The sequence below is a fragment of the Prunus persica genome, chromosome G6 (assembly GCF_000346465.2).
Source record: "Prunus persica cultivar Lovell chromosome G6, Prunus_persica_NCBIv2, whole genome shotgun sequence".
NCBI classification, from domain to species: Eukaryota; Viridiplantae; Streptophyta; class Magnoliopsida; order Rosales; family Rosaceae; genus Prunus; species Prunus persica.
The window spans coordinates 28,469,781-28,497,576 of record NC_034014.1 but is presented as its reverse complement, the minus strand read 5'-3'; the positions used below and the strand labels follow the sequence as shown (position 1 = coordinate 28,497,576).

The window sequence follows — 27,796 nt, the reverse complement described above, 5'->3', positions numbered from 1 at the left end:
ATGTAACATTGCTCCATTTTTACCCTAATCTATTTAAAGTGAAAATTTTGTTACTAATATCCAAATATATTCATTAACATGCACCTCCATCCCTTCTTAATTTAACACTTCCACTTGCTAAATGAGCATTATCATAAGATTGACCTAGGGTCGTCGAAAGGTACTTTATACTCCTCCTCTACTATGCATGTTAATGTGATTTTAGTATTTATGAAGATACAAAAACAGTCCTAATTATTTTATTTTGTATAAGAAAATTATCATAATGTAATTATGTCGGTCGCATTACGCATTACGTATGAGTCTAAATCAATCTCATTAAATACTCAAGTTAAAGTAACGAGTCATTGGTAAAAAATTTCTTATTTACAGTAATACACAAACAACTTATTTAAATTTTATATTGAACGAATATTGTCCATTGAATTTAAATTTAGATCTCGCGTGACTATGTAAAGGTTAGACGCCACTAGACCAAATGGTCATTCGCAATAAACCTATCCAACTCAACTCTATGTATTGTGGTTTGTGTTTGTAGTATTTTTATTATTTTTATTTTCACGAAAAGTTTCTATGTGATGCCATTTTTCTCTTGTACTAAACTCTGTTGACACGAGACAATATATTCTCTTCCTCTCCTGGCCTTCCTCTGTATGCAAAGACACTTTGATTTTTCTCGTTCTTACTTCTATGTCCTTCCCTTTGAGCCCATGAATTCACCCTTGCACAGCCATATGAAAGTTTAACTCTTTTGAACCAGGTACTCTCTCTCTCTCTCTCTCTCTCTCTCTCTCTCTTTTTCCTTCTCTCAGTTTGTGTTTGGTTCTTGTTATTTATTGCTTTACTTGGTTTCGATGTGTTTCATACATAGTAAAGGTTGGTAATAGATGTGAATCAAAGCTTAACACGAAAACCCATTTGCCCAGGCTTGGTTCTCTCACGTGGGTTCTTGACATTGAAGCTCTTCCATGGAGGTTAGTCAGGTCTGAATTTTCTCTCTCTCAATACTCTTTTGCATACCATGTTTAACGCTTATGAGGCAACTCTATGCATTGTTCTTATATTGTTTGCATTTTTTCTGAAGTTTGATACGAGCTAAATTTTATGGGTTAGTTTGAGAATTTGAGTAGGAGTTTGGGCTCTGAAAGGTTTGGTCTGGCTATTACTTTAGCTTTATATTTGTAATTGCATATTCTCTTGGTTTTGTTATAATTGCATAAGCTTTTCTGTCTTGGTTTTGTTGTAATTGCGTTAGCTATTTCTTTTGCTTTTGTTTTTGTGACACAGCGTTCTGTTCTGTTTATTGTTTTGACATGGTTGATAGCATTTGGTGTTGTATCTTATATCAATATAGATCTAGGTTGGTTATCTGATTTTGGTTTGGTGATCTTGAAATTCTATGCTCTCATATGTTTTTTTCATTGGGGGGTCGTTTCTTCTTTGTCCTAGATATCTGTATCTGGGTTTCGTTTGTCATTATACTGCTTTGGCGCTAATGCCTATTGAAACCCACGCAATATGGTGAAGGTTTAAATTCTTTTCCATTCCTAAGTGTTTGTTCTTATGTTTCTTCAAACTTTGGCAGATGGAATCAGCTCAGCCAGATCGTGTTGGTGATTGCATCAAAGAGACATCTATTAAGCATTTATTTTATCCAGGCACTCCTGATATAAGCAATGTGTTTGGAGAACAGCAGGTGAGTCCCCGAGTTGGTGATGAGTACCAGGTGGAAATTCCTCTTATGAATGTAGAAGCTGAGAAGCTTAAGCTTTTGACTAATCCTGCTGATTCAAAAGTTGTTGATGTTTCCCATGACTTTCTAGTCGGTTTACCTGTCCCAATTATATGGTCTGATGAAGTTAAGAACATTGAAGATAAGGGGCTGGAATCTCCAACTAACCCTGATGATGCAGTTAATGCAAAGAGGTCCCAGGAAACTAGAAACGGCAAAAAGAATCGTACTAGAATAAAGAAGAAAAGTTCAGAACTCAAAGTTGAACCCTTGGAATTTGGGTTGGCCCAGGGAGAAGAATCAAGGGCAGAAAATCTAGGATCAAGGTTGGTTGAAGAGGATTCGAATCAGTCGATTAGAAGCAAATGCTGTTATCCAGTTCCTGGTTCATCAAGAAGCCCTTGGAGTGATGCTGAAGTGGATGGTTTTCTTCTGGGCTTATACATTTTTGGGAAGAATTTTTATCAGGTGCAGAGATTCATAGAGCACAAAGACATGGGAGAAATACTGTCATTTTATTATGGGAAGTTTTATAGGTCTGAATCACACCGCAGATGGTCAGAGTGTCGGAAAATTAGAAGAAAGAAATGTATTACCGGAGAGAAAATTTTTACAGGGTGGAGGCAACGAGAATTGTTATCTCGTTTGGTTCCTCATGTCCCAGAGGAATTTCAAAAGACTTTATCAGAGGTACTTTATAATTCACTGCTGTTTAAGTACTTATCTGAGAATTTTATTTTATTTCCTGGAATATAACTTATTGGATCAGTAATTAAATGTAGTGTATGTATACTCGTTGTATCACACTGAAATTATTTCACCATTTCTTTTTCCATCTTGCAATGAGGTCAAAAATGAAACCTTGTTACTATGCAGTATATGCCAGAATAAATATATGCTGTTTGACAGTGAACTTAATACATGTTAATACCATTTCATACTCCCATGGGTTCACCACTCCATTGGATCCTTCTTGCTTACTGTTTATTCACTTTGTCTTGCTCTTTAAATGGCGATAGGAGAGTTGTTTTATAGTAAAAGAATCAACAGTTGACGATTTGCTGAATTTTAAAAATAATGTTGAATTTCTGTTGTTACAAGTCAGATGCATAGTATTTCATGGCTTGGTTGGGAAAAGGTTGATTCACCTGTAACATATTCTTAACTCAGATTTAGAAATGGATTTCTTTGTAGTCTGATTGTCTTATAGAAGCTTGTATGCATGTTGTTAAATATACTTTTATCTATTTGATGGGTAAATGTTATGATTCTCACTTATCTCCCATGTGATCCGTTAGCAGGGCTACAAGTCATTTGCAGAGGGAAAAACTTCACTTGAAGAATATGTCTCCCTTTTAAAGTCTACTGTTGGCATTCATGTACTTGTGGAAACTATAGGAATTGGGAAAGGGAAAGAAGATCTCACAGGCTTTGCCATGGAACCTGGAAAGAACAATCAAGATTTTCCAGTTTGTCCAAAATTACCTACTGGCAAAGCTTTTAGTTCTCTTACATTCAGTGAAATAATGAAGTGCTTGACTGGAGGCTTTCGGTTGAGCAAAGCTCGATGTAATGATATTTTTTGGGAGGCTGTTTGGCCCCGTTTGCTAGCAAATGGATGGCACTCTGAGCAACCTAAGAATCACGGTTATGTCAGTTTCAAACATTCTCTGGTTTTTCTTATGCCTGGCATAAAGAAGTTCTCAAGAAAAAAATTGATAAAGGGAGAGCACTATTTTGATTCTGTTAGTGATGTTCTGAGCAAAGTGGCATCTGAACCTGAACTTCTTCGGCTTGAAGCTGAAGAAGGTCCTGTTGGGAGCTGGAATGAAGAAGGTGGGTGGGTTCCAGAGGCAACATCAGACCAGGATGATCAATCTAATTATCGACGGCATTGCTACCTCAAACCCAGGGTTGCTACTAGCAATCCAAACCATATGAAGTTTACTGTTGTCGATACCAGTTTGGTCCATGGAGGCAAATCGTGCGGTATAGTGCAACTGAGATGCTCACCAGTTGAATTCGAAATTAATTCAACACAAACCAATTGCTCAAATGAAAATGAAGTGGATGCTTGTGAGAACAAACTGAATGAGTATGAGAATGATAATGCTGAAATGCGATTGAGCCCTAAAACCAATATGGCCAAGCACTTGAATCAGAGGAGGTTCACAGTTGTTGACACCAGTCTAGTCCATGGCGGAAAATCATCAAAAGTGAGAGAACTGAGATGCTCACCAGCTGTAGTTACAAGTGTTTCTAAGTCGACTGGTCTTTTGCAAGAAGCTGAAGGAAACTCTAAGGATTTATTGGGCAAGCATATGCCTGATGCTACTGATATTTCGTTGAATGATGAAGTGAATAACTTCAGCTCCAACTGCCGTACTGATACAACTGTTATTGGTGGTACAAACCAAATGGCAACCATAAATAACACAGATACTGCAGAAAAACTGGAGAGCCAACTGGATAAGGAAACTAGGATGTCTGATAACAATCAGCCAAAGAAGACTGCATTGCATCAATTCAAGCGGAGAGCGAAATATAGCCATTCAAATTCTATAGGTCCTCTCAAACGGCGAAGATTAACCGCTTGTGTTAAGGCAGAGACAAGTTGCCTTATTAAAAATTGCTCAGAAGATTTGGAGTCAGAATCCCATGGCACATTGAATTCACTAGATGGAGTCGAGCTTGTTGTTTCTCTAGTGGGTCCTCAAGAAAAAGAATCATCAATTACTTCTCTAGCTCCAGTGAAGGAAAGCAGTTTGGGAACTCTCAGAGGGAATTCTTCTGGTGTGCATATGTCTCATGGGGAAAATGAGAAACATCAAACCCCGGAATCATCTAACTTGAACCTACCTCAGGATTCGATGGACAGTAGAAACAGTGAAAACTTTGTTGTGGTCAGTCAGGAAACAAATGCAGACAGTCCATGCCTTTCATCTAGTGGAATGAAGCATGTTGATGATGACGCCATGGGTGCCTCTAACATGAATTCTAGGAGGCAAAGCACAAGAAACCGACCACCAACCACCAGAGCATTGGAAGCTCTTGCAGACGGTTTCTTCAGTGTTAAAAGGAGAAAAAAAGGGACAGAAGTCCCCATCAGGGAACAGCCACCCTCAAGATCCTCCCGCAAGGCCCGCAGCAGAGTCAAAGTAACTTCAAGTCATGCTGATACTGTTAGTGGAGTTGTGGCTTCAAAGGAAGAAAAAGAGGTGAATGAAGCTTTTAATGTTAACAAAGAGACGGTTAGCAAACCTCTTGATCAAATTGGTGAAAAGTGGCTCACTAGCTACTAAGAATGTTTAGAAGACTCTTGTCAACTGGTAGTTCTGGATTTTTGAAGAATTAATCCAAGGATAAGTTATTAAACTAGGGGAATTTGACAGCACTTTTGATGGCTTTGTATGACTGTTTCAATGGGTCACTTGATATTCAAGTTTCTTACAAACTGTTTAGTTAGTGAGTTTATACGGTTAATATAAGTCTAACATGATTAATTTATCTATACTTTCTTGTGATCTCTTAAAAAGCTCATCATCTTCTCAGTGGACATTCTGCTTCAATGCTTGAACATGAATTCGAACAAATGATAGAAAGTTCTACTTATTTCAGAAGTGTTTATAAGCATGGCCAGGTTTTTATTATTATTTATTGATAGAAAGTTCTGTGATGTTATGTTATGTTGTTCCTTATAACTTGGTTTCTACTATCTTGCTGAACATTTGTGATTTGTGACTGCAAGTTGGTTTTGCATTTGCTTCCATGACTTGGATGTTTTTGACGAGTAGTCTTTTTGGACTTTGATTTCAAAAAGGCTTTCGTCTTGTTGGGACTTGAATGTTTAGGGCTTCAAATTTTAGATAGGCTTTTAAAAATGGGCCTCGCTAGGGCTTCAAAACGGATTTGGTCTTGTCGGGACTTGAATGTTTAGGGCTTCATATTTTAGATAGGCTTTCAAATATGGGCCTCTTGAGTTGACCCATTGACTATCGTTGACGATCATAATTACCCCTTTTCCCAGGAACTTTCCCATAATCATGCGTGATATTTTTTTTCCCTGGGAAAGGTTATAAAGGAAAGGAGGCATATCTTCATCTTTGCCCATACCTTTTCCCGCCAAATGGACATCTTTGGCGCCAAGAGAAGTAAACAAGATAAAACAGTTAAATTCATGAACAGGGAATTGAAAAATAAAAATAAAAATCAGTCGCTATCAAGATTTGGAATCTGAAATTTCCGGGACATGTCAAAATTGGACGTTTCCTCAAGCTAAGAACAAAATGTCAACATTTTCCTTGAAAGATCAGGAGGAGGGGAGGAGGACTAGGATTGAGAATCAAAGTGATTGACAAATGACATCCATTGTAATTCTTGCAAGTAACCTCGCTTTGGGCCCATGTTACTATATAATGATAATAATCCAACCATGCATTAATGTTCATAGGTTTGTTGTTGGCAAATATGTCAATGATAGTATTTGTTTCAGATCTTGCAAATAGACTCGTGACCTGTTTTTTCCCATTAGTTGTCGGTCACCAATTCATTTGTCCAAGAAAATGTATTTATCATATACGTGGTAATTGTCTTTGTTTTCACATTACACAGTAATTAATTATAAATTGCGTAACACTGATTTTCCCTCAAATATAGTCTCGTTTGATTCTCTTAGCGTCGATTGCTTTGTTTTCGACGACATAAGTCTCTCTCATACAGTTTGATAACATATAACTATGAAAGTGTTGTTTGGTAAGAATAAGCATTATTCTCTATGTATACAAATCAAGTCTCTATTTATACCAACCATTCTTCTATATATACATTTATAGATGAAAACCTTTTGGTCTTTTGATGACACAGGCCACTTTCTAATTCATCCCTTAGTGAGACAACAAAATCTTGGGTTCTGTTTTGAAAGTAGCTTTCCAACTATTGTCTCGATCGCAATAGCAGAAAAAGCCTCTTTCGCTTTCCAAATTATTGCTCAGCTCCGGAAAAACTGGGGTTTCAAATTATATTAGAAATGGCGGTGACAATTTCAAATTCTTATGTGAGTGCACAATCAGTATGACTAATCACTTTAATTACCAGATGATGAAATGTTAATCTAATAGCTAGGAGTAGTCTTTTCTCAATTATTTTTACTTTTTACTACCTATATAGTAGCCATTAATCATGATTAACAATTGACCTTTTTCGCTTTTGGATTCTGGTAAATTACGTACCTATACTATTCAACTATTCTACCTTTTGCCTAAATCATTGCGGATCAATCTTGACAGAGGTAAATGCATCTTGCCTTGCCTCCACTTGGGTCATTGCCACAAAATGATATTCTAATAATATTCTCCAACGTAGAAGAAGAGGGATCGAACTCGGATGCAAGGGGACGAAAACACTATCTTAGCCTGTTTTTATGAGTCGCACAAATATAGGTATTAATTCCTCTTGGGTCATTGCCTTTTGTTTTCTTTCTATCTACAAACTTTATTGCTTTATCTTATTGCTTAACGTCATGAATAGTTGACGATCCCCAATCATTTCTTGATTTCTCAGAAGAAGTAATGCATGTGTATAGTAGCGGAAAGCAAGAAGACTACAAACTACATGACGTTTTGTAATTGCCGTATCTTATTATTTCTTAACCAATATTTTAAACCTCAGCCATGTCTGATTATCGTAGCTTCTGTCCTTTTTAATTTGTTTCTCATCGGCTGATTGGATCGTCTACGTAGCTTATAATTATCTAATTTGTTTGTGTCCAATTGGGACAAAGACCCTTTGGACTTGTCTAGTTATATATTGCACATAAAATATGAATTATATGATACATATAGTTTTGACTTTTGCGTTGATTTTTTTATTTTTATTTATTAAAAAAATTAAATTTTTTAAAAAAAAAAAAAAAAACTCACAACAAAGCATGCATTTTGGCTGATCTAGGTAGCTTACACACACATAAATTTGTTTTGGTAGAATTAATAATGGGATATTAATTAAAAACAAATTAAACTACTAACCAACAAATATGTGAGACAAGCTTGGTAGCTAGATACAACCGCTAGCTAATTAATCAGCATAGATTTAATGACAATAATTGTTGATTAGGGCCATGTCATCCCTAGCTATCTCATAATCTAATCTCTCAACCACCCATTAAAATATAATTAATTAGAAGATTAGGCAAACCTTTATTAATTAAGTAGTATATAATTATGTTTAGTTAATTTTCTTTCTAGCTGGCTTTTGCGTACAAGTATTATCACTGTTGACTGCAATGATACTGTAACTGGAAGTATATGGAACGTACAACACAGAGATGCATGTATATGATATCAGACAAAGCTAAAAGCAGTCTTCATGTGATGTATCAGATTGTACGTACACAGACGTACAGAGAGACTCACATGTATGTATATGTATATGCATGGTTGGCTTGGCTGCATGCGCTTTCAAATTTCAAAATACAAATTCAAAACAAAAAACAAATAATTCAATTGCAGATATAACTAAATATCCATGCAAAAGTCCCATCAGCAAGCACCCGAATTGCATTTTCCTAACGTACGGTTGTGATTTGTCTATAAGCAGCACGGGCTGCCCTTTTTTTTTTACATTTGTTCTTTATGGGGTAGACATTTTGAGTAACTTTTAACCTTAAAGATCAAGCACTATTCAATCATAAAATGGAGGTCGTCCACATGATTTGGTTCGTGATTGCCAATATTTTCCTTTTCACATAAAAAGAAGAACAATTCATATGTAAACCTATTAGAGAGAATACTATTTTCATGTACAGAAAGAAAGAAGATCAAATTCGGATATAAGAGGACGGTCCCATACGTCGACCAACTGAACTAAAAAGAGAAATTATGAACTTTATTTTTTTATCCCATCTTCTATTAATTGACGACACGTCATTCTCCTATCCTCTTTAAAAGTAGGCCTCGTTGAATGACCAAAATGACCCTTCAATTGTTTAGAAAATATGAAATTGCCCCCGTGTGAATTGGCCTTGTGATCCACACCACACCATGTGCACGTGAATATAAGAATTTTTGTGTTGATGTCGGGTCCTTTTCAAGGAGAACACGTCAGCCGCGCCAGCCCGTGACCGTTAGGGTAATTTGGTCAGTTCAGACTTAAGGGCGGCTAAATGTACAGTGGCAATCTTGTGATTTTGTCTCTTTGAGAGTGACTTTTTGGGAACAAAAATTCCTTTATTAATACTTCTCCTCACAAACGGACAAAGTCTCGGCCAGAATCCCTTGTCTGCCACTGCCAGCATTATTTGAAAAATAGACCAAATTGTTAAAAAAAAAATGCCTAAAATCAGGTTTTGGAACTCTTTGTTAATATTATTTTTTTCTTGAAAAATGACAGTATAATGATTACTATTATGTATATGATTTTAGTGAAATGCTGGATAAATTTAAAAAACAATGAAATAAAAATTTAATAATTATATTAAACAAATGGCCTTAACTATTTTGTTTTTAATTTCAAAATATAATAAGGGTATTAATTAGCTTTAAAATTTTGAAAAATAATTCTGAAAATGAGCAAAAAGGGAAGGGTAAAGAAGGGCAAAATTATCATAATTCATAACCCAAAAAAGTTAGGGGCATCTCTACATCAAAGAGAGAAGAGTGAGTTGAGCTAAAAATAATATTATTATAAAGTTTACTACAATACAAGGCCAAAGAAGACCTGGTTCTTGTGTTCATATTATGCCAACAAGAACTCTCTCCACCACAATTGAAGGAGAATTTTCTGGGTTTTGTCTTCCTCCACTTGCAACAAAATCCCATCTTTTCTGTGCCCTTTTTTTTTCTTCTTCCTTATTAATTAATTTTCAAGTGCTAGCTTACTAGGTAGTATTGCTGCTTTAGAGAGAGAGAGAGAGAGAGAGAGAGAGAGAGAGAGAGAGAGAGCACCAAGAACAAGATTAGTGGGGAAAGAAAACAAAGGAGAGATATATAGTTTTGGAAGTAAGACAAACAAGTGAAATAAAAATCTAGCTTCCTTTTTATCTGTATCTTCCTCCAATGTCAATTATCACAGGTAGTGCGGCTGGGAGTTTCTCTTCAGGAAATACCGGTGGAGAAGAAGTTCAACAGCAACAGCAACAAGAGCTTTTAAATCATGCAAATTTTCATGGCTCAAACTCCTTCCTTTCAACAACACCACCAAATATCAATAGCAATGGTACTCAACCAAAGCAACCTCCCCAAGTTAAGAGGAAAAGAAACCTACCAGGAACTCCAGGTATAATTCAAACTTTCTTTTTTCATTTTGAAGGTTTTTTTTTATTTAGTTTCATTTCATTTCATTTTGTCTTTGAATCAAATGAAAGTTGGGGAGAAGCTAGTAAGAACTCTAGGCATAATTGAGCTTTTCTGTTCACATGCTTAATTTAATCTTATCTTGTAATTATTTTGAATTAATTCTACCAGCCCTTTTGTCAACATATGCATGCTTGCATATATCTTTATTGAAATTATTTATTAGTTCTTGAAACAGATTGGATTTTCATGAAGGAGAGCCGTAGATTCTTTATTTTCCAGACAAAGAGAAAATGATGGGGTCAGAAAACATGAACTATGCATTATTGATGTCTAAGTAGTTGTAAGGGTTCAATTATTGGCTTGCTGTTTTACAATTATTGTAGTAAAAGTACTATTAGCTAGCTTGCCTTGACTGGTCTCTCCCGACTTTTTTGCTTTTTTTTCTGTGTTCAACTGTTTCAAGTAATACATATCTTTTCAGTAGATACAATTTCCCTCGTGACAATCTACAATTAATAAAATGTTCCACATTTTTCTGTGCATTTGAAATTCAAAATCTATATAAATATGCAGACCCAAGTGCTGAAGTGGTTGCCTTATCACCAAAGACCCTCATGGCCACCAACCGATTTGTGTGCGAAATTTGCAAGAAGGGGTTCCAAAGGGACCAAAACCTGCAATTACACAGAAGAGGCCACAACTTGCCATGGAAGCTTAAGCAAAGAACGAGTACTGAAATCATAAAGCGGGTCTATGTATGCCCCGAACCCTCTTGCGTCCACCATGACCCGTCACGGGCACTCGGGGATCTTACCGGCATCAAGAAGCACTTCTGCCGGAAGCATGGTGAGAAAAAGTGGAAATGTGACAAATGCTCCAAGAAGTATGCGGTGCAATCGGACTGGAAAGCTCATTCAAAGACCTGTGGTACTAGAGAATACAAATGTGACTGTGGAACCATCTTCTCCAGGTAAAATTAATATCCACATTCTATATGTCTGTTTAATTGTTACAGTTTGAACAACTCTAATAGGTTTCTTTTAATTGTACTCATATGCATGTTGTGCATGCATGAACATTTAGATTTTTTCCAACCTACACATGCCGGCCCCTAATCAAGAAACTTGTTTGGTCTTTTTTTTTTTTGGCTTTGGCCGATTTTTAATTAATACTCAACGTAAGTTTCTATTTTGTTGGAGGAAGTCTCTGAACTCAAATTGATAACTGTTAGTGTTCTCTATATTGTGCAGAAGAGATAGTTTTATCACCCACAGAGCTTTCTGTGATGCCATAGCTGAAGAAAATAACACAGCAAACCAAGGAGTGTTAATGTCCAACAATATTAACAATGGAGCACCAATCTTACAAGGTCAAGTTTCCAACAGCGACCTCATCAGCCCTTCCTCCATCAACAACAGCAACAAAACCACCAACAATCCATCAACAAGATCAAGCACAACATCTGATCAATTCAACCATAATTTTGATACCAAAATCCCTTTATCCTTAGTGCCCCAACAACCTTTGCCAATGTCCTCAAAACCCTTAAACATGTTACCAAGAAGCCTAAACAACAACAACAACAACAACACTTCTTCATCATCACCATCACCACTGCTCTTCGAATTAAGTCACGGGCATGGCCTGATCCCTAGCTCATCAGGCCACTTGTCTGCCACGGAGCTGCTCCAGAAAGCTGCGCAAATGGGTGCAACCATGAGCAGCACTAGCCCTAGCCCTAGCGGTACAACAATCACAAGCATGGCACCCTCAACATATGGTACGACTACTACCGGTGGGTACAATGTGAACCCCTTCATGCAGCACAGAGATCATCATAATGTCAATGTTAGTCCACAATTAGAGAACTCGTTTTTTGGTGCTAATAATTATGCCCAAATGGGGATGTATGGCGGGCTTTTATTCGATCCTCATCAAAACAATGGCTTGTTGAAGAACATGGAGCAGGACAATAATGGAAATTCAAGTAAATTTGGATTGAGGGGTACTAATGTGAGTGGAGGGGATACGTTGACGGTTGACTTTTTGGGGATCGGAGGGTCAGCAAATGTCAATAGACCAGAAGATTTTCATGGTCAACAGAAACAGCAACATGACCAGCATCAGCAGCAGCAGCAGCAGCAGCAAGACCAGTTGGGGTTCGGAGGAATTGATGATGATCACCTAAGAATGCAAAGGTTTAATTGAGAAGCCAGCGTGAAGAATAGTGTTAGCTTTAAAATTTTGTACTAGAATTTCAGATGTTATGAGATCCAGTGGTAATTTTCAGTTTCATCAAACAGAAATGAACTGTTTTGATCTTCTTTCTAAAGCATTTCATCCATGTGGGTAAGTTTTTAACGTACGACATGTGGGTAAAAGTGTTATTCACCATGAGAAGACGTGTGTTTAAAACGGGGTGCTGTTTGACTGAAAAGAAGAGTGGGGCGCTGAATTCCACTATTTTTACGACATGTCGTACTAGTACCCACTACCACCACCACTCGTTTGGTTGGATATAATATGGCTTGAACTAGTAGTGCTTCAACAAAAGATAAAACAATGCCGACATTGCCACACTACTTTCATGCATGCAAACATGTATGCTTCAACCAGAGATGCATCACCATACAATCCTCCGGCGGCAACTGGAAAGAAAGGCCTCTGGCAGACCAATTTGCACCGCTAGAGTCCGGCTTTAGGCGGCGGCTTCTTGTTGGTTTAGGGTCAGCTTCGTTGGTTGTCCTTGGTGCCAATTTTGTGGGAACCACAAGTTTTCTTCTGGGGTTGTCGCCAGAAAGTAGTAGGAGTCTCAAGCTGGATGTGCTTTATCCAATAGGAGGGTACAGCAGGTGCATTGACACAAATGAAGGATTTGGTTAGTTATGTCTTATTATTATTATATCATGTTTGATATAATTTTGTGTTTGATAAATTTGCTGAACTTATTCTTATTCGTTGCATATTTTGGACGTGACAGAATTTATATACCCAGCAAGTTGGGTTGGAGATCAAACACTATTATATCGAGCAGCTGAGAAAAAGGAATTTGAAAGATCACTTGACCCTCCTCCTTTGAACATTAATACCAAATCCAGGGCTAATACTGGACGCCGTGGAAATGTTAGTGAACCTGTCGTGGCATTCGGCCCGCCGGCCACTACTGGCGAACTCAACGTTAGTGTCATTGTGTCCCCAGTTCCTCTTGATTTCAAGTAAGCAAGCGAATAAAGTACATGGTAAACCATGAAAGTCTCATTATGTTAAAGTAAACAAGAACCTTTGTTTGTTTGTGTAGAATTGAAGCATTCGGAGGACCAAAAGAGGTAGGGGAAGCTGTGGTTAGGACTGTCACGGGATCTGGCAAGCGCCCTGATGTGAAGGGAACTTTGATAAGAACAAATTTGAGAGAAGATAGTTTAAGAAATATCAAGTACTATGAGCTTGAATTCAGAGTTGAGAGCCCCTTGTTTCATCGGCATAACATCGCCGTCTGCTGTGCTCGTGGTGGTCGGTTATTTACTCTTAATGCTCAGGCACCGGAATCAGCATGGCCGGAGGTGAAGTCCGACTTCCATAGAATCGCAGAATCATTTAGTCTCACCTCTTGAGATCAAAGGCCGGCCTATAAGAAGGTTTTGGTTCTGGGTGTACTTTAGTTTTGTACAATGATACACAGACGATTGGAATATCAAGATACAAAAAGAAACGTCTGGAACCAATCAAATGCCTTAAGAGCATAATTTGCTATTGCTTTTTCATTAACTAATGGAACAAGGGCTACAATGTTGTTCACGGTATGAGGCATTGGCAAATAAAATCAGACAGCTTTAAAATTGTGACTCCTCTGTGCAGGAAGTTACAATACTGAACCTAGAACATTTTATACATTCAAAACTCATCAAGGCATCTAGTCAGCCCTCTAATGAGATTTTCTTTCTCTAAATCAGAGATACTTAGATAAATTCAAGTACAAGTGATCTGTCTTCGCTTAATCATTTTCTCCAAATTCTCAGAAACTGCTGCAGTCAAATTTGGATCTTCAAATCCAAGCTCTGCGCCGAATCTGCACCAGAAGAACCAAAAGGCCTTAATTATTTACAGAAATAAAAACAAAGACTGGAAGGTTGGAATGGTGAATATACAGAGCTTGATGCCACTGGAACACAATGCAAGTGGCCAAAGTTCTTTTTTATAGTTTTCTTTTTACAAACAATAAGAAGAATATGATGTTTGATTTGCTTACTTTGGATCAAGTACCAATTTCTGAATCTCCTTAATAGCTGAACTTGCTGCATAAAGTGATATCTTTCCTACCTGCGTTAGAACCCAATCAAATATTCAGAATAATATGAACAAAATAAAGAAGTCCTAGATTAGGCCATTAGACAAGATGGGAGAACAACATTTCCAGAATTAATAGAATATAATAAAGAAAAAGAAGGAAGGCACGGAATACTTCTAAGTAAAATTTCCCTTGTCCAACCTCCAACACTTGCAGCTTTGCTTCATGGTCATTTGGAAGACAGCGGATTTCATCAGCTAGTCTTACAGCCTCACCGAGGCTTTCAGGAGATAAGAAATCAAGACCCAGCTGAACAGTTGACTGAAAAAGATAAATACATAAAGATTAAATGAATTTATTATATTACAATGGTAGCCCCCACACAAGAAATAATACTAACCCAAGCTTTGAATAAATTACTCTGTCAAGTTAATCTGAACCCCCAATATTTTCATTGGATTTTCCGGAATTTTCACTTCAAAAATATTAATTTAGCCACAAAGCAAACTACCTGAAGATTCCTGACTTGAAAAGGGCATCCAGCAGGGATAAAAACAGCTTGCCCCAAATGCTGTTCAAAGGACCATGGCTCAATTCCTGATATTAAAAAGAAAAAGAAAAAAAAAAGCTCATACATAACCTGAATGCTGAAAAGTCTCAACCGAGTAGCGAGTACACAACTACAGCTTTGCTTATAAACACTTTAGTAGTCCTTCTAATTAAACCAAAATGGTACACTAGAAATCGGCACAGTGGATAGCTACTCAACCGAGTAGCGAGTACACAACTACAGCTTTGCTTATAAACATTTTAGTAGTCCTTCTAATTAAACCAAAATGGTACACTAGAAATCGGCCCAGTAGATAGCTACTAGCATAACTATCACCCTAACGTTTTTCCTAGGGATCATCTTAGTGGAAAATGTGAGTAGGAGTTCTAAAGATCAAAAATAATTTCTTAGAAAATAAGGAGGTGGGGGGAAAGAGGAATGTGAATTGGAGTCAGGCTACTCAGACCGTTGTCTCCACACATGATAATTAAGAGGAAAATGTTAGTCATCCTTACCAAATTCTTCCTTCAGTTTTCTTTTATGATACCCATTCAGGAACAATGTTCCATCATAAAGGGGCCACGTTACCTGAAATCCAAAATGTAGGATCAGCTATGAGCATGAAATGTGAGCCAACTATGTTGATTCAATTGAGGAAAGGTAGGTAATGATATTTATGAGATAAACTTACAAAATTATATGTTTCACTGTTGAGCTTCCCAAATTCTTTCCAATGCATTCTCAGATACTCGGTCAACTTTGGAACATCCTTCCGACGGTAAACATCCCAAAGAACTCCCATATGAGTTTTTTCAGAGACATCTCCACCCTCTCTTTCTGACAGTTCACAACTTCTGGTGTCCCCTTCAACAGTTGGAGTAGTTTCATGCCCATGATCTGCCACACTCTCATCTTTATCTGTATCCGACCTTGCCCCATAATCATTCTCAACACTCTGACTAAGAAGTGATAGATCAGGATTCGTATCTTCTCCCAAACCCATTTTCAGATCCCCAGGTGATTCTTTAACTTCAGATTCCTCCAAGGATTTTTGTGTGCTCTTAATCTTTGTCTTCTGCAAACCTTTTGGCTTCACCTCACATGCATGCACCAGCAGATATACCTGACCATAGCAGATCAACAGGTGAAGATCTATTTATTTGATACAGATGAAATATTGGTTCATGAAACATGGAAACCAAATATTCATCTATGATTCCATATCAAAACGTTCCAACTCCAAAGATGCAAAATTTATAAATTTAATCCTTAATATAATGTTGCACCTAAAATTATCCACAAATTGCATACTATTTGGTAAAAGTTCTGACATCCACACATAGTATGAGAGAGAAAAAATGCATTTCACTCTGTGCTTGACTCCTTCAATACTCATGGAAATGTTATCACTCTTCATGTATATTAAATCGTCTTACATCAAAATAATGATTACAAACCAGTCATGGTTGCTAAGAAAAAACAATAGGGTAACTACAATAGACTAAGCAATTCTCAACTATCAACATCAATGACCAGAAATCAACAAGAACAGAGAACAACTAACCATGTCACGCATATTGAAATGGAGATTAGTCACGGAGTTGCCTCCACTAAGTTCCTCATAGGTCCCATAAGACATAAAAATCTTAGGTCCAACGTCATTTTGCAAAGAATAGTGTGGCAATTTTGCAGCAACATTTAAAAGACCAAACTTGGAGTGAATAAACTCAAGTAAAGGCAGTTTGCTGATAAATTCAGGTCTCTGATATAATAAGAACTCTTCAGATGCGCTGGGAGAAGGCCAGTCCTTTAATTTCAACATTTCTGGGCAACCATTTTCATTAATTCGTCCCTCGGAGTACCCTTTGATGAACTGACCAAGTTCAACATCGACCTGCCATCATGTCAAACCAGAGAGATATATTTTAGGATTATTATAAAAAAACAATCCAAATCAACTAAATCATTCATTAGAACAAGAATTGGTTATAAAATGCAGATACATAATTGAAGACTTGGAGCGAACCTCAGACCAGTCAAAGAAATCTATGGCCTTCACCATTCTGTCCTCATCCTTCAATTTCTCATCTGCTGTCTCCCGAATCCCTTTCCATATAACCATCGGATCCCAGCTTGAAATTGATGAGCTATCAAACACCTGCTTAACAATGATGGGCTCACCACTGAGCCAATGCCTTTTAAAATGGTCAATTCCATCAGATTTAAGATCTTCAGATGAAGGGCAGTACAAAAAATTATTGTTGTCCTCTCTATGAGCATACTGGCAAATTCTTGGATCATCATGCCCAAAATTCTCTACGCTGACAGCGTCATTAACCCTACAGCCACTGACCATCTCCTCTGCATTTTTGACAAGTTTTGCAACCCAGTTCATCTTAAAGATGCGGCTTAAATTCAACGATGAATAACCACAGCCACCATACTCCTTTGGAGGGCAAGGAATACTTCCATCACTGTTGGCTTTCCAGTCAGAAAACTTGTCAGATAAATTTAGTCTAACTTTAGACAGTTTTGGTTGCTGCAACTTGGTTTCTTTTTCTTGACTTTTCTCACTAATCTGGTTATCTTCCACTTCTCCTTCAACGCCAGGCATAGATGCTTCTCGAAGATCTCGACAACAGTGAAGGCATACATCATATGCACAATTGGAACAGTGCCAATGATAATCAATAATGGGAATCCTACAGAAATTGCTGCAAGAAAACACGTCAAACGAAATGTTCTTTAGAACAGGCAGCAAATATTTGTGACAGTACAGATCTGCAATAAACAGACCTCAGATTGCAGACAAGTCCCCAAAAAAAGTAATAACCTAAGGGCCCGTTCAGTAACGTTTTAAGGGGTTGTTTTCATTTTCAGAGAACAAAAATGAGGCAAAAACACGTTCGGTGGCCCAAAAACAGAAAACACTGAGAATGTTTTCATAAAATGAAAACAAGTTCATGTGTACTTGTAGAAAACAGAAAAAAGTTGTTTTCATTCTCATGGGAAATGTTTTCATAAAAATAACTCACATATTATTATTTCAAATTGTACTACCAGACACATTTTCATTGTTTTTGGTTTCTGAAGATGTTTTCTAATTAATCTACCAGACGCATTTCATTCCTGAAAATGCAAATTCATTTTCTTGTTTTCATTCTCTGGAAATATTCTAAGAAAACATTCTCCGAAAACGTTACCAAACAAAGAATTTACAGAAACATCAAAAGTTCCTTCAGTTTCAGGAGAATCTTTTTGGATCAGTTTAATTATGACAAACATGGCTGAACTCTGTAGGACAACATGTGAGTAGGCCTGTCTGAATTTTGACATGGACAATTTAAAATATTTATTTGTTTATTAAACTTTCTGGATATTAAGAACTTTACTATACAATATGAAGGGTAAAATAATTAAAATACCAGCACATCTGCTCATCTGCATTCAATTTTGTCCGGACAAGATCTATATCGGTTCCTGCAAAAAATATATACACATACAAAATGGTCAAACAATGTGCAAATAACATGCAAATATATTGTATTCAAAGTACCACGAAGTTATTAGAGCATCTTACCACGAAGCTTTTTTTCGAGCTCTACTTCAAAGCACTGTTCTTGATGGATTTGCTTAACTATAGGAAGTACTGAAGACAGCAGGCGGTGGAGATATTGCAACTTGTCTAGAACAGGGATCTCCCTTATCCTTACCTGCATTACAGAAACATCAGACTTACTCATTCACCATAAGCTGATTGTACGCTAGAAAATTAGCCATAAGTTTCTCAAAAGATTTAAACTTAACGATGTAACTTGTAGAAGACACTTTATATGAATTACCTTTACCAAATTATCTCTACGCAGGCACACTCTGCAATTACAAGTACCACGACATGCAGGACAAGACCTCTGAATATCTTCTAATGGGATGTCCGAGTACCTAACAGTTAAAGCGTGAATACAAAATATGGACATGAAACTTAATTACTTAAACATATGTGTCTTTTTAAGGAGACTCAACCTCACCATGTTGAAATACAGCTGTCACAGTATCCTCTTCTATCACACCTGAGGCACCAAATGACTGTGTCCCTATCATTCCTCCGACACTGATGGCAAGTTTGGCCACCAGTTTCTTCTGAGGATTCTGAGCCTTCCTGCAATACATTTGCCTCAGTATGAGAAAACATACGAATAGAGATTATCCAATTTCAAACTTTTATTTTCTAAATATTCAGCTACACTAAAGATAAATGGACTACAGCTTTTGATCCAAGATTGCAATATATCTTTCACACAGAGTGAATGGTATGCTTCAGTCCTGGCTCTTGAATCCCTACATTTGATGTTAATGTATGTTGACTTTTTAGGCACACTTCTCTTACAGAGTGTTATTATCCTGTACGGGAAGAAGCTCTATTTATCAACAAAAGCAACAACGACAGCAGCATAAGCAATAGTAATCATAATACTAAAAGATGCAGCTCAGACATTGCAAAACCAACATACCGATACTGTCATAGCATTAGCATCAAAACTCCTCTGTGGTCTGTTCCTGGATGATTCCAATGCAGAAACAGGTGGTGACTTATAAGACCTCCAACTTTCCTCGTACTGTTCCAAGTCTCTCTCATCATTTGGTTTTGGAGGATTCCGCATGGATAAACCCCTCGTAGGTGGTGACTCAGGTGAATAGCGAAAATGATTTTTTGATGCCTTATCCATGTACTTTTTATCCTGTGATTTCATGCTTGCAAGCGGTACATCAAAATCATCACTCTTGCTCTCCAAGTAAATTTCAGTTTCACCTAACGATTTCCTCTTGGCTTTTTTCAAATTAGCTCGCATTGCAGAATTAGCTGCTCTCTTCTTTGCCTGGATATAGTGTTTTTCACACACGGTTTTATCTGGCATAGACATAGCGGTACACCTCCACTGTTTTCCATCTGATCTCTTGCATCGCAAATCATCCGGAATCCCAACATTTTCCTCACCATTACCGGAACGTGGTTGATCCATTATAGTGAACTCTTAACACTTATTTGACACTGCTTCTTATGCTAGCACAATCCACCTGCAAACAAGCCCCTTAAAACTTTATGGCAAACATAATACAGAACAATGTAATGCTGTCAAAGAGTCACTCAGACTCCAAAGAATTAGAAAACCATAAACAATGAACAACCACCAACATTTGAGTCAGACTAGCTCGCAACGAGGTTCGTCAACCACCAATATTAGCATTGCTGTAGTGGAAGCCATGGTGCCTACGAACTCCAAAACAATAGGTTCCGTGAATTCTCGTACAATCTTTTGAAATATAGTACATCTGTTTGAGTTACGGGCTAAGCAATAAAATTGATGCCAGAGTATGATTAGAGGGGAAAAAGGCTATCTCCCTCTCTAACTTGAAGTTTGCTTTCGATCAATTTTAAAAAGCACCATAAGCTATTAGCACATGCAAGTTGAATTGTGCGTTTGTTCTCAACGATACTCTAAAACCCATTCGGATGCTATCAAACAATAAAATAAAAATACAACAAAAAAAGAAGAACTCGGTAGGAATCTGTGATCAAACAAATAGCCAGAGCAAATCAATAAAACAACCGAGTTTCTTCTTACTTGAACGACAGAATTCTTTGAGCTCAAATTCCAAGCAAAAATCAGATCCATAGCAGGAGAATTTTCAGCATAAAGAACGTTTACATACACTTGTACGTGTATTTATAGAGAGAGAAAGTACCTGGGGGCTGAAACTAGGGTTTCATTGAGACGGTAGTAGACGAACGCAGTGAAGCAGAAAAAACCAGCGTGTATAATTAATAAAAAATTGAATTTCAATGGGAGGAGACAGTGACTCTCGCGCTCTCTCTGTATAAATAGTCGAAACCAATTAGGCGGGCAGCCCTCTCTCTCTCTATATCTGTTTGGCTCTAATTTCCTTTTAACCTTTATCTTCTCTCTTCTCTTTTTGCTCTTCCGGCTATTTTCCGACATCTGTGAAACTTAACCAGGAACTAAGAGCTCTTTATTTTTTATTTTATTTTTAACTAATAAGTTCAAAGTCTGTTAGTTCAAACTCTTTTTTTTTTTTTTTTTTTTTTTGGGGTTCCCAATTTTTATGATGAAATTCCTGTCGTTTATAAATAGTCTCAAATATCGACAAAATATCAAAGGTATTATCGTTTTTCTTTAGTCAAATATATTTTGGAACATATTCATATGCATATCGTATAAACAGTTCCGATCTCTTGGACCACAGGAGTCCAAGAGATTGTAGTCACCCACCGTTGGATATTAATCCAATGGTTCAAAAAAGTTTCTTAAAATGAGTGCAAGAGTGAGTGAACCGTTGAATTTACATTCAACGGTGAGTGACCACAAATCTCTTGGACCCCTGTAGTCTAAGAGATCAAAACTGATCGTATAAATATCGATAATATCGAAAAATATTGTTGTCGATAATTTCTCTCACACTTAGCAATATTTAGCCAAAATATCGTTATAATATCGAGATAATGAAGACAATAAAAAATTTGAGGAGTTATTTACACCAACACCGCTGAGGTTTTTTGTGTTTTCACAAAACCCCCCTCAGGTCTCAAAAATTACACTGGGGTTTCAGTTTGTTTTCACAAAATTCATTTCGTTGATTGTTTGTTAAAAAATTGATGATTTCATTGAAATTTTTTTTATGAAAATGACAAAATTAACCTTGATGAAGTATATGCAATCTAATCTCAAAGGCCAACTTTGTCATTTAGAGATTTTATATATATATATATATATATATATATATAAAATCATCAATCTTTGGATGAAAAATCAATGAAAATGAGTATTGTGAAAACAATTTAAAACCTTAGAGGGTGCTTTTTTAATTTCTAAAACCTCAAGAAGTTTTGTGAAAAAACCGAAAACCTCATGAGGTGTTAGTGTAAATAACTTAAAGTTAAACCTTATAGGAACTCTATATGGTACTAAGCAAGTTCTAAAATATCGATGGTATCGGAAATATCGGTAGTCTAAAAACACGGAAATTTCAATGAAAATATCGGGATATTATCGATATTAATAAAAATTGAATAAAAACCACGAAAATTGTAAGAAAAACTTGGAAATTTTTATTGAAACTTTGGAGGATGTTTATTCAGTCAATTATCTATTAGTTTATCATACAAAATTGGAAGGAAATGCATTGCATGATAGATTTAACTGATTTAAGTTGATTATATAGCGAGCTGACAAACACTGTGAGTATAGAAAATATGTAGCAATTAATGAAACAAGATTAAACACACCATAATCATTTATATATAATGATTTACTACAATACTTACAGTTTACACATAGCATGGTAAGACACATAAGTGACTTAGTACCACATAAAGTTCCTATAAGGTTCAAATTTTTCACTATCTTCATCATCTCTATGTATAGAGTAAGTGTATTATGAAGAGTAGTCATCAAATGATAAATCTCCAAAATAGTTTTGCATGTAATTGTTAACATGTCATCCATATGGATCCGAGATTAGTTGATGTTGTCCAAAAGCAAAATCATTTGAAGATTGGATCTCGGATTCTTTCTATAAGCCGCTCGATTCCATCCCAAAAGGCAAGGTCAAAGACTCACATTTGTTTACACCATAATCAACCAAGCGTGCCTAGCATCAGACGACTAACACTTAGGAGAGGAAACACGCTGAACGAGGGATGCCGGAAATCGCCCCACCACTGACCACGTGCCGGAAATCGCCTATTGCTAGAAAGCTATTCTCCAAAAAAAATTCGAAATTTCTCAAAGTACCTTCCTTTCTTCACCTAGTGTCCTTTTATAAACGCCCAAATAACACTCCAAAAGATGAACCGTCGCCAAAATAACGGTCGGAACGACGCCTCGATCCCCACAAAGACCTTTCAAATCCACTACCACGTGGCAGCCTCGCTGACGTCACCCCTACTGTTTGGCACCCACCGTGCTGAACAAGCAAGGAGACTCGTGAGCGACAACCTTACTGACGTCACCCCTACAGTTCGACACCTTCTTTGCCGAACTCGCAAGGGGACTCACAAGCGACACGCTAGATGACGTCACCCCTACCATTCGGTACCCTCCTTGCTAAACGCACAAGGGAATTCACGAGCGATAACCTCGCTGACGTCACCCCTACCTTTCGGCACCCTCTTTGCCAAACATATAAGGTGACTCACGAGCGACATGCTCGATGACGTCACCCCTACTGTTCGGCACCCTCCTTGCCAAACATGCAAGGGGACTCACGAGCGACAACCTCGCTGACGTCACCCCTACAGTTCGGCATCCTCCATGCCGAACGCGCAAGAGGATTCACAAGCGACACGCTCGAATATGTCACCCCTATCGTTCGGCACCCTTCGTGCCGAACGAGCAAGGGGACTCACAAGCGACACGCTCGATGACGTTACCCTTACCGTTCGGCACCCTCCATACCGAACGCGCAAGGGAACTCTTGAGCGACATGCTAGCTGACGTCACCCCTGCCGTTCGGCACCCTCCTTTCCGAACATTCAAACCATATCCTGATCAAACATCTTCAGCGCAGCACCCATCCTCGGCACCCCATTTACCCCAAACATAAAAAAAGTTACCCCTTCTGGCTTCCGAACTTAGGGGACTAGGGGACTGCCTACGACACCCGCCATGCCGACATGCTTGATTTCATTGCGCAGCCTTTATATAAGTTCCCAAACCAGAAGCCACTTCTTAATTGACAACTTGGGGGACTACTGTTTACACCATAATCAACCAAGCATGCCTAGCATCTGATGACTGACACTTAGGAGAGGAAACATGCTGAATAAGGGATACGGACAAGCCCTTAGCAGACAAGTGACGTCACCTCCTCTTTAGCCTACCGAAAGAATGCCCACTTCCGAAGCGGTAGACACCAGTCGAAGCTCTCAACTACAGAACATAGAGCTATGACATGTGTCACCTCTACAGCAGTTTGCACAAAGTCCCATATCGAAACTTTGTGCAAAACCTCCATTTTTACTTCTCTATAAATAGGGAACAGTGCCCGAGTAAAAATGGTAACTATTTTCTCACATTTATTGTTACTCTGCCAAAATTACCACTTGTAGCTGACTTAAGCATCAGAGGGACTTCGGCAGGCACCACACCTGTGTCCGAAGCTTGACGACTGCTTCTTCCTCTTTATCTTCTGCAAGTTCTTCTAACTCCAAAAGTCCTCACCTTCTCCCTACTGAAGATCCCTCACTTTTCTCTAAGCTGACCCTCCCAAAAAGAGCATTAACAACATTCTCATGTGAAAATCTGATTCTTGCAAAAACAGTTCAAAAATAATATAAATTATATATTTTAGCATATTATCACAAAAACATAAACAACATGGTAGTTAAGATGTTGGAGGAGTGAAATGGCAAGGATTTGAATCCCCTTTGCGTGTGTGCTTTGTGTTTTTATTTCCCATTTTTTTCTTTACATCAATATTTTCGATATTATAACGATATTTTGACAAAATATTACTGAAGTGTGAGCGAAATTATCGACATCGATATTTTCTGATATTATCATATTTATACGATATGTGTATGGATATGTTTCGAAATATCCGTGATTCAAAAAAACGATAATATCCTCGATATTTCGTCGATAATATCGATATTTTATACTATGGTACTAAGTCACTCATGTATCTTACCATGCAATGTATAAAGTGTAAAATATTGTAGTGAATCATTATAAATAAATAATTATGGTGTGTTTAAGCTTCTTTCATTAATCATTACATTTTTTCTACACTTACAGTGTTTGTTAGCTCGTTATATAATCAACTTAAATTAGTTAAACCCATCATGCAATGCATTTCCTTCCAATTTTTTGTGATAAAGTAATAGATAATTGACTAAATAAACATCATCCAAAGTTTCAAGAAAAATTTCAAGTTTTTCTTACAATTTTCTTGTTTTTATTCAATTTTTATCGATATTAATAAAATCCTGATATTTCCATCGAAAGGTTAATTATAATTTTGGTAACTGAGGTTTTGCTCGAAATTAATTTTAGTCACCGTGATTTCAATTTTCCCGATTTCATCAGTACTTGCAATCGTTAACAAATCAGGTCTAAGCCTTCAATTCCATCAGTTTGACAGGCACTTTATTGTCTTAAAAATTAAACAAAATTTTGAAATCAAATATATAAAATTAAAAAAGAAAAAGGCAAAAATGGAGTCCACCACCAACAATCCCTTCTGCCATAGAAGAACCATTCCTACAACGCAACCAAACGACCACCCACCATCCTCGCCACCACCCCCACCACCTATGATCCACCATACTCAATTCCAAGTGCCAAATCAAGGTTTCATGTTTCAATTATCCAATCTATGAAGAAGGTATTGCAATTCACATGTATAGATATACAAAAATTTAAAAAGGGAGAGTGTATTTGCTGGGAATCTGTTGTGGGTACTAAAGAAATTGATGATTGAGCCCACCTTCATCCATACGTTGAGATGAGAAGTCTTCACACCAGCCACCTTAATTAATGCTTGGATAAGAAATCATGCACCTATAACTACAACATATTGGAAGTCGCACCTAAAGCTAATTCAAACCAGTTCCCCCATTCCCAAACTAATTCATATCCCCCTAAAATTGCTCATTGACTTTGGGGTTACAAAATTATTTGGAATGGGAACTGAAAACACATGGAAAACCAAGCCAAAAACGCGTAGAAAAATTTCCATCAAGAAGAAAACAACCGGTCGACATGGACACTCGATTGGTCGGTTTGAAACAGCAAGCAATCCTCAGCTTGGTGTCCAAAAACGACCGGTCAACTCCTTCAGATTTTTGCTCATCTCTTACTCCAGCTGTTGCGCACGAATTCCACCTTTATTAGCATCCCTTTGACAAGCCAAATTCCAACACAAAGGTCCTCCATACAACTACAATGTCGAGTTGACCTACGGTCATCTTGGCTTTTATGTATAACCACCTTATTAAAATTGTCAACAATGTGAATATGCATATTTCAAAATATGAGTAGTGAATTTAGTAAGCGGATCATGTAGGAGTAGAACATTCTCCTAACCCTCAATTTTGAATGTTAAAATTTGGGCATCCCCATATTTTTATTATAGAGAAATAAAAACAATTACAACCAGAAACCACAAGAGCGCGCAGGCCCAAACAAATTAAAATAAATAGGAAATGAAAAGTTCATCGTCAGACCATCCTCCCACAAATGGAACGAGAAAATGTCATGGCCTAAATCAGTGACAACATTCGCAGTAAAATTGGTCTCTCTAAAGACATGATTAAAAGAAACTTCTTCACAAGACAAAGCCAACAACCAAATATCTTGAACCAATATCATAATAGCCTAAGGAATAGGACTTGTTGATGCATTCAATAATGAGTTCAGAGTCTTCTTCCACAAAAACCTTAAGCCAACCATTATGGACTGCATGTGCAAGGATGTCTCGCAAGGCAAGACATTTTGCAACAGTTATAGAGGTTTGACCAACATTTTTAGCATTTGCTAGCAACACATGCTCATTCAAATCTCGAACAATAAACTCAGTAGCAACCTTATTATAGCGAGCATAACCATCAAAAGTAATTTTAACCTAGTTCATGGGAGGAGGCTCCAATTTAATGTCATTCACGCACTGCAATCTAGAGGAAGACTTGAAATTTAGTTTCCAGTAGTCCATACCATGACCAACAACATTTAGAACTTTCACGGGATGTGAAAAAATATTTTGGAAAACACATTTGTTTCAAGCATCTCAAATTTGCCAGAATATCAGTAAGGCTTTAGTGAGAGTGTCCGGGGCGTCACTAATAGACTTACTGTGGTTTCAGTTAGGTCATTATCAATCAATTTGTTATTGCAACTATATATTTATTGTGAAAGGGGGTGAGCGAAAAGACAAAAGCCTTGAAAGAGCTAAAAGATAAGTTACAACGAGTGGTCATGGAGCTTCAAGTTGCTGAACGACAAAGCTTCTAGGAAAGCTCTGGCTTCAAAATAGTGGTGTTCATGTCCATGTCCATGTTGATCTTGGTGGTGTTCTCAAAGCAATGAAATAATTGCACATTATCGAGCTGTTATGTAGAAAGAACATATGAATCTTTAGTGCATGGAATTGTAGAGATACCATATTTGCAAATAATGTTGTAGTGGATATTTATTACATATTTTGATAGCTTTGGTGGATAATTAGCTGTCTCATACATCCGTAAACATGGATGCATTAGCATGTTACATGTGTACTTAAAGCAATTTGGTCACACTAACCAGCTGCTGCTGCTGGGAATTCATTTCAACCACTACTTGACAAGGGCAAGGGCATGTAAGAGTTCATATATAACCTATTTTGAACAAACAACTAAAACTATCTATAACCCACATACCATATATATGTAAAGGTAAAGCACAATGAATTGCATATTTTGTAACCAAAAGCAACATGAGATGAACTAAATAACAACGTTACCGATCAAATACATTATCATTGACCAGATCAAAAGCATATATAGAAACTTAAACTCCCCATCATCATGAACCAACTACCCAAGTAGCTATCTTTGATTTGGAGAAACTTAATTGTATTGTGGCATGAAGAATAATGTTATATCGATCAAACTTAATTATATAAAATTGTTATTGTTTGTGTGTTCATTCAGAGGTGTTGATTTGCCAACAATACCCCTTGAGGATATCCCCCAATTTAGCCCCAAATGTACAATTGTGCTATACATTTGTGCTTAATAGGCCACTTGACAGAGACTACCTGATCTTTAAGGAGTAGAGCCTTCTTGAAGAGGGAGTTCTACTTGCTAGCATACAAGGGCTAGGTCCCGAATCTTACATATATGTGCAAAATAAGGTTTTTGCAACCATAGGTTGGGACTTTCA

General features: G+C 37.3%; 4 protein-coding genes across 12 annotated transcripts; 3 read left to right on the top strand and 1 right to left on the bottom strand.

The window, feature by feature from the left end:
- Window positions 523-5,245, top strand: LOC18774030. Of its 5 annotated transcripts, none has more exons than XM_020565056.1 (4): window positions 523-760; window positions 872-974; window positions 1,586-2,422; window positions 3,034-5,245. In XM_020565056.1, exons 2-4 carry the CDS (start codon window positions 969-971, stop codon window positions 5,032-5,034), a joined length of 2,844 nt encoding a protein of 947 aa, XP_020420645.1. In that variant the 5' UTR covers window positions 523-760; window positions 872-968; the 3' UTR covers window positions 5,035-5,245. The 5 variants fall into 5 exon arrangements, with proteins under 5 accessions (XP_020420645.1, XP_020420646.1, XP_020420644.1 ...); XM_020565057.1 differs by having other exon boundaries at window positions 562-760; window positions 877-974; XM_020565055.1 differs by having other exon boundaries at window positions 562-760; window positions 877-983.
- On the top strand, window positions 9,371-12,420 carry LOC18775531 (protein indeterminate-domain 2). The gene is made up of 3 exons (XM_007207054.2): window positions 9,371-10,003; window positions 10,597-10,993; window positions 11,274-12,420. The coding sequence occupies exons 1-3, from the start codon at window positions 9,784-9,786 to the stop codon at window positions 12,229-12,231; spliced, it is 1,575 nt and encodes a 524-aa protein (XP_007207116.1). The 5' UTR covers window positions 9,371-9,783; the 3' UTR covers window positions 12,232-12,420.
- LOC109950018 (psbP domain-containing protein 7, chloroplastic) lies at window positions 12,507-13,815 on the top strand. Its single transcript, XM_020567489.1, has 3 exons — window positions 12,507-12,901; window positions 13,004-13,238; window positions 13,322-13,815. Exons 1-3 carry the CDS (start codon window positions 12,586-12,588, stop codon window positions 13,632-13,634), a joined length of 864 nt encoding a protein of 287 aa, XP_020423078.1. The 5' UTR covers window positions 12,507-12,585; the 3' UTR covers window positions 13,635-13,815.
- Window positions 13,751-20,892, bottom strand: LOC18774933 (lysine-specific demethylase JMJ25). Of its 5 annotated transcripts, none has more exons than XM_020567484.1 (15): window positions 20,604-20,892; window positions 20,053-20,134; window positions 19,370-19,934; window positions 18,887-19,017; window positions 18,701-18,800; window positions 18,439-18,571; window positions 18,284-18,338; window positions 16,885-17,572; window positions 16,423-16,752; window positions 15,550-15,981; window positions 15,374-15,446; window positions 14,820-14,905; window positions 14,483-14,629; window positions 14,270-14,340; window positions 13,755-14,089 (listed from the first exon to the last, which is right to left on the bottom strand). In XM_020567484.1, exons 3-15 carry the CDS (start codon window positions 19,877-19,879, stop codon window positions 13,990-13,992), a joined length of 2,856 nt encoding a protein of 951 aa, XP_020423073.1. In that variant the 5' UTR covers window positions 19,880-19,934; window positions 20,053-20,134; window positions 20,604-20,892; the 3' UTR covers window positions 13,755-13,989. The 5 variants fall into 5 exon arrangements, with proteins under 5 accessions (XP_020423077.1, XP_020423073.1, XP_020423074.1 ...); XM_020567485.1 differs by having other exon boundaries at window positions 20,053-20,127; XM_020567487.1 differs by having other exon boundaries at window positions 14,510-14,629; window positions 20,604-20,891.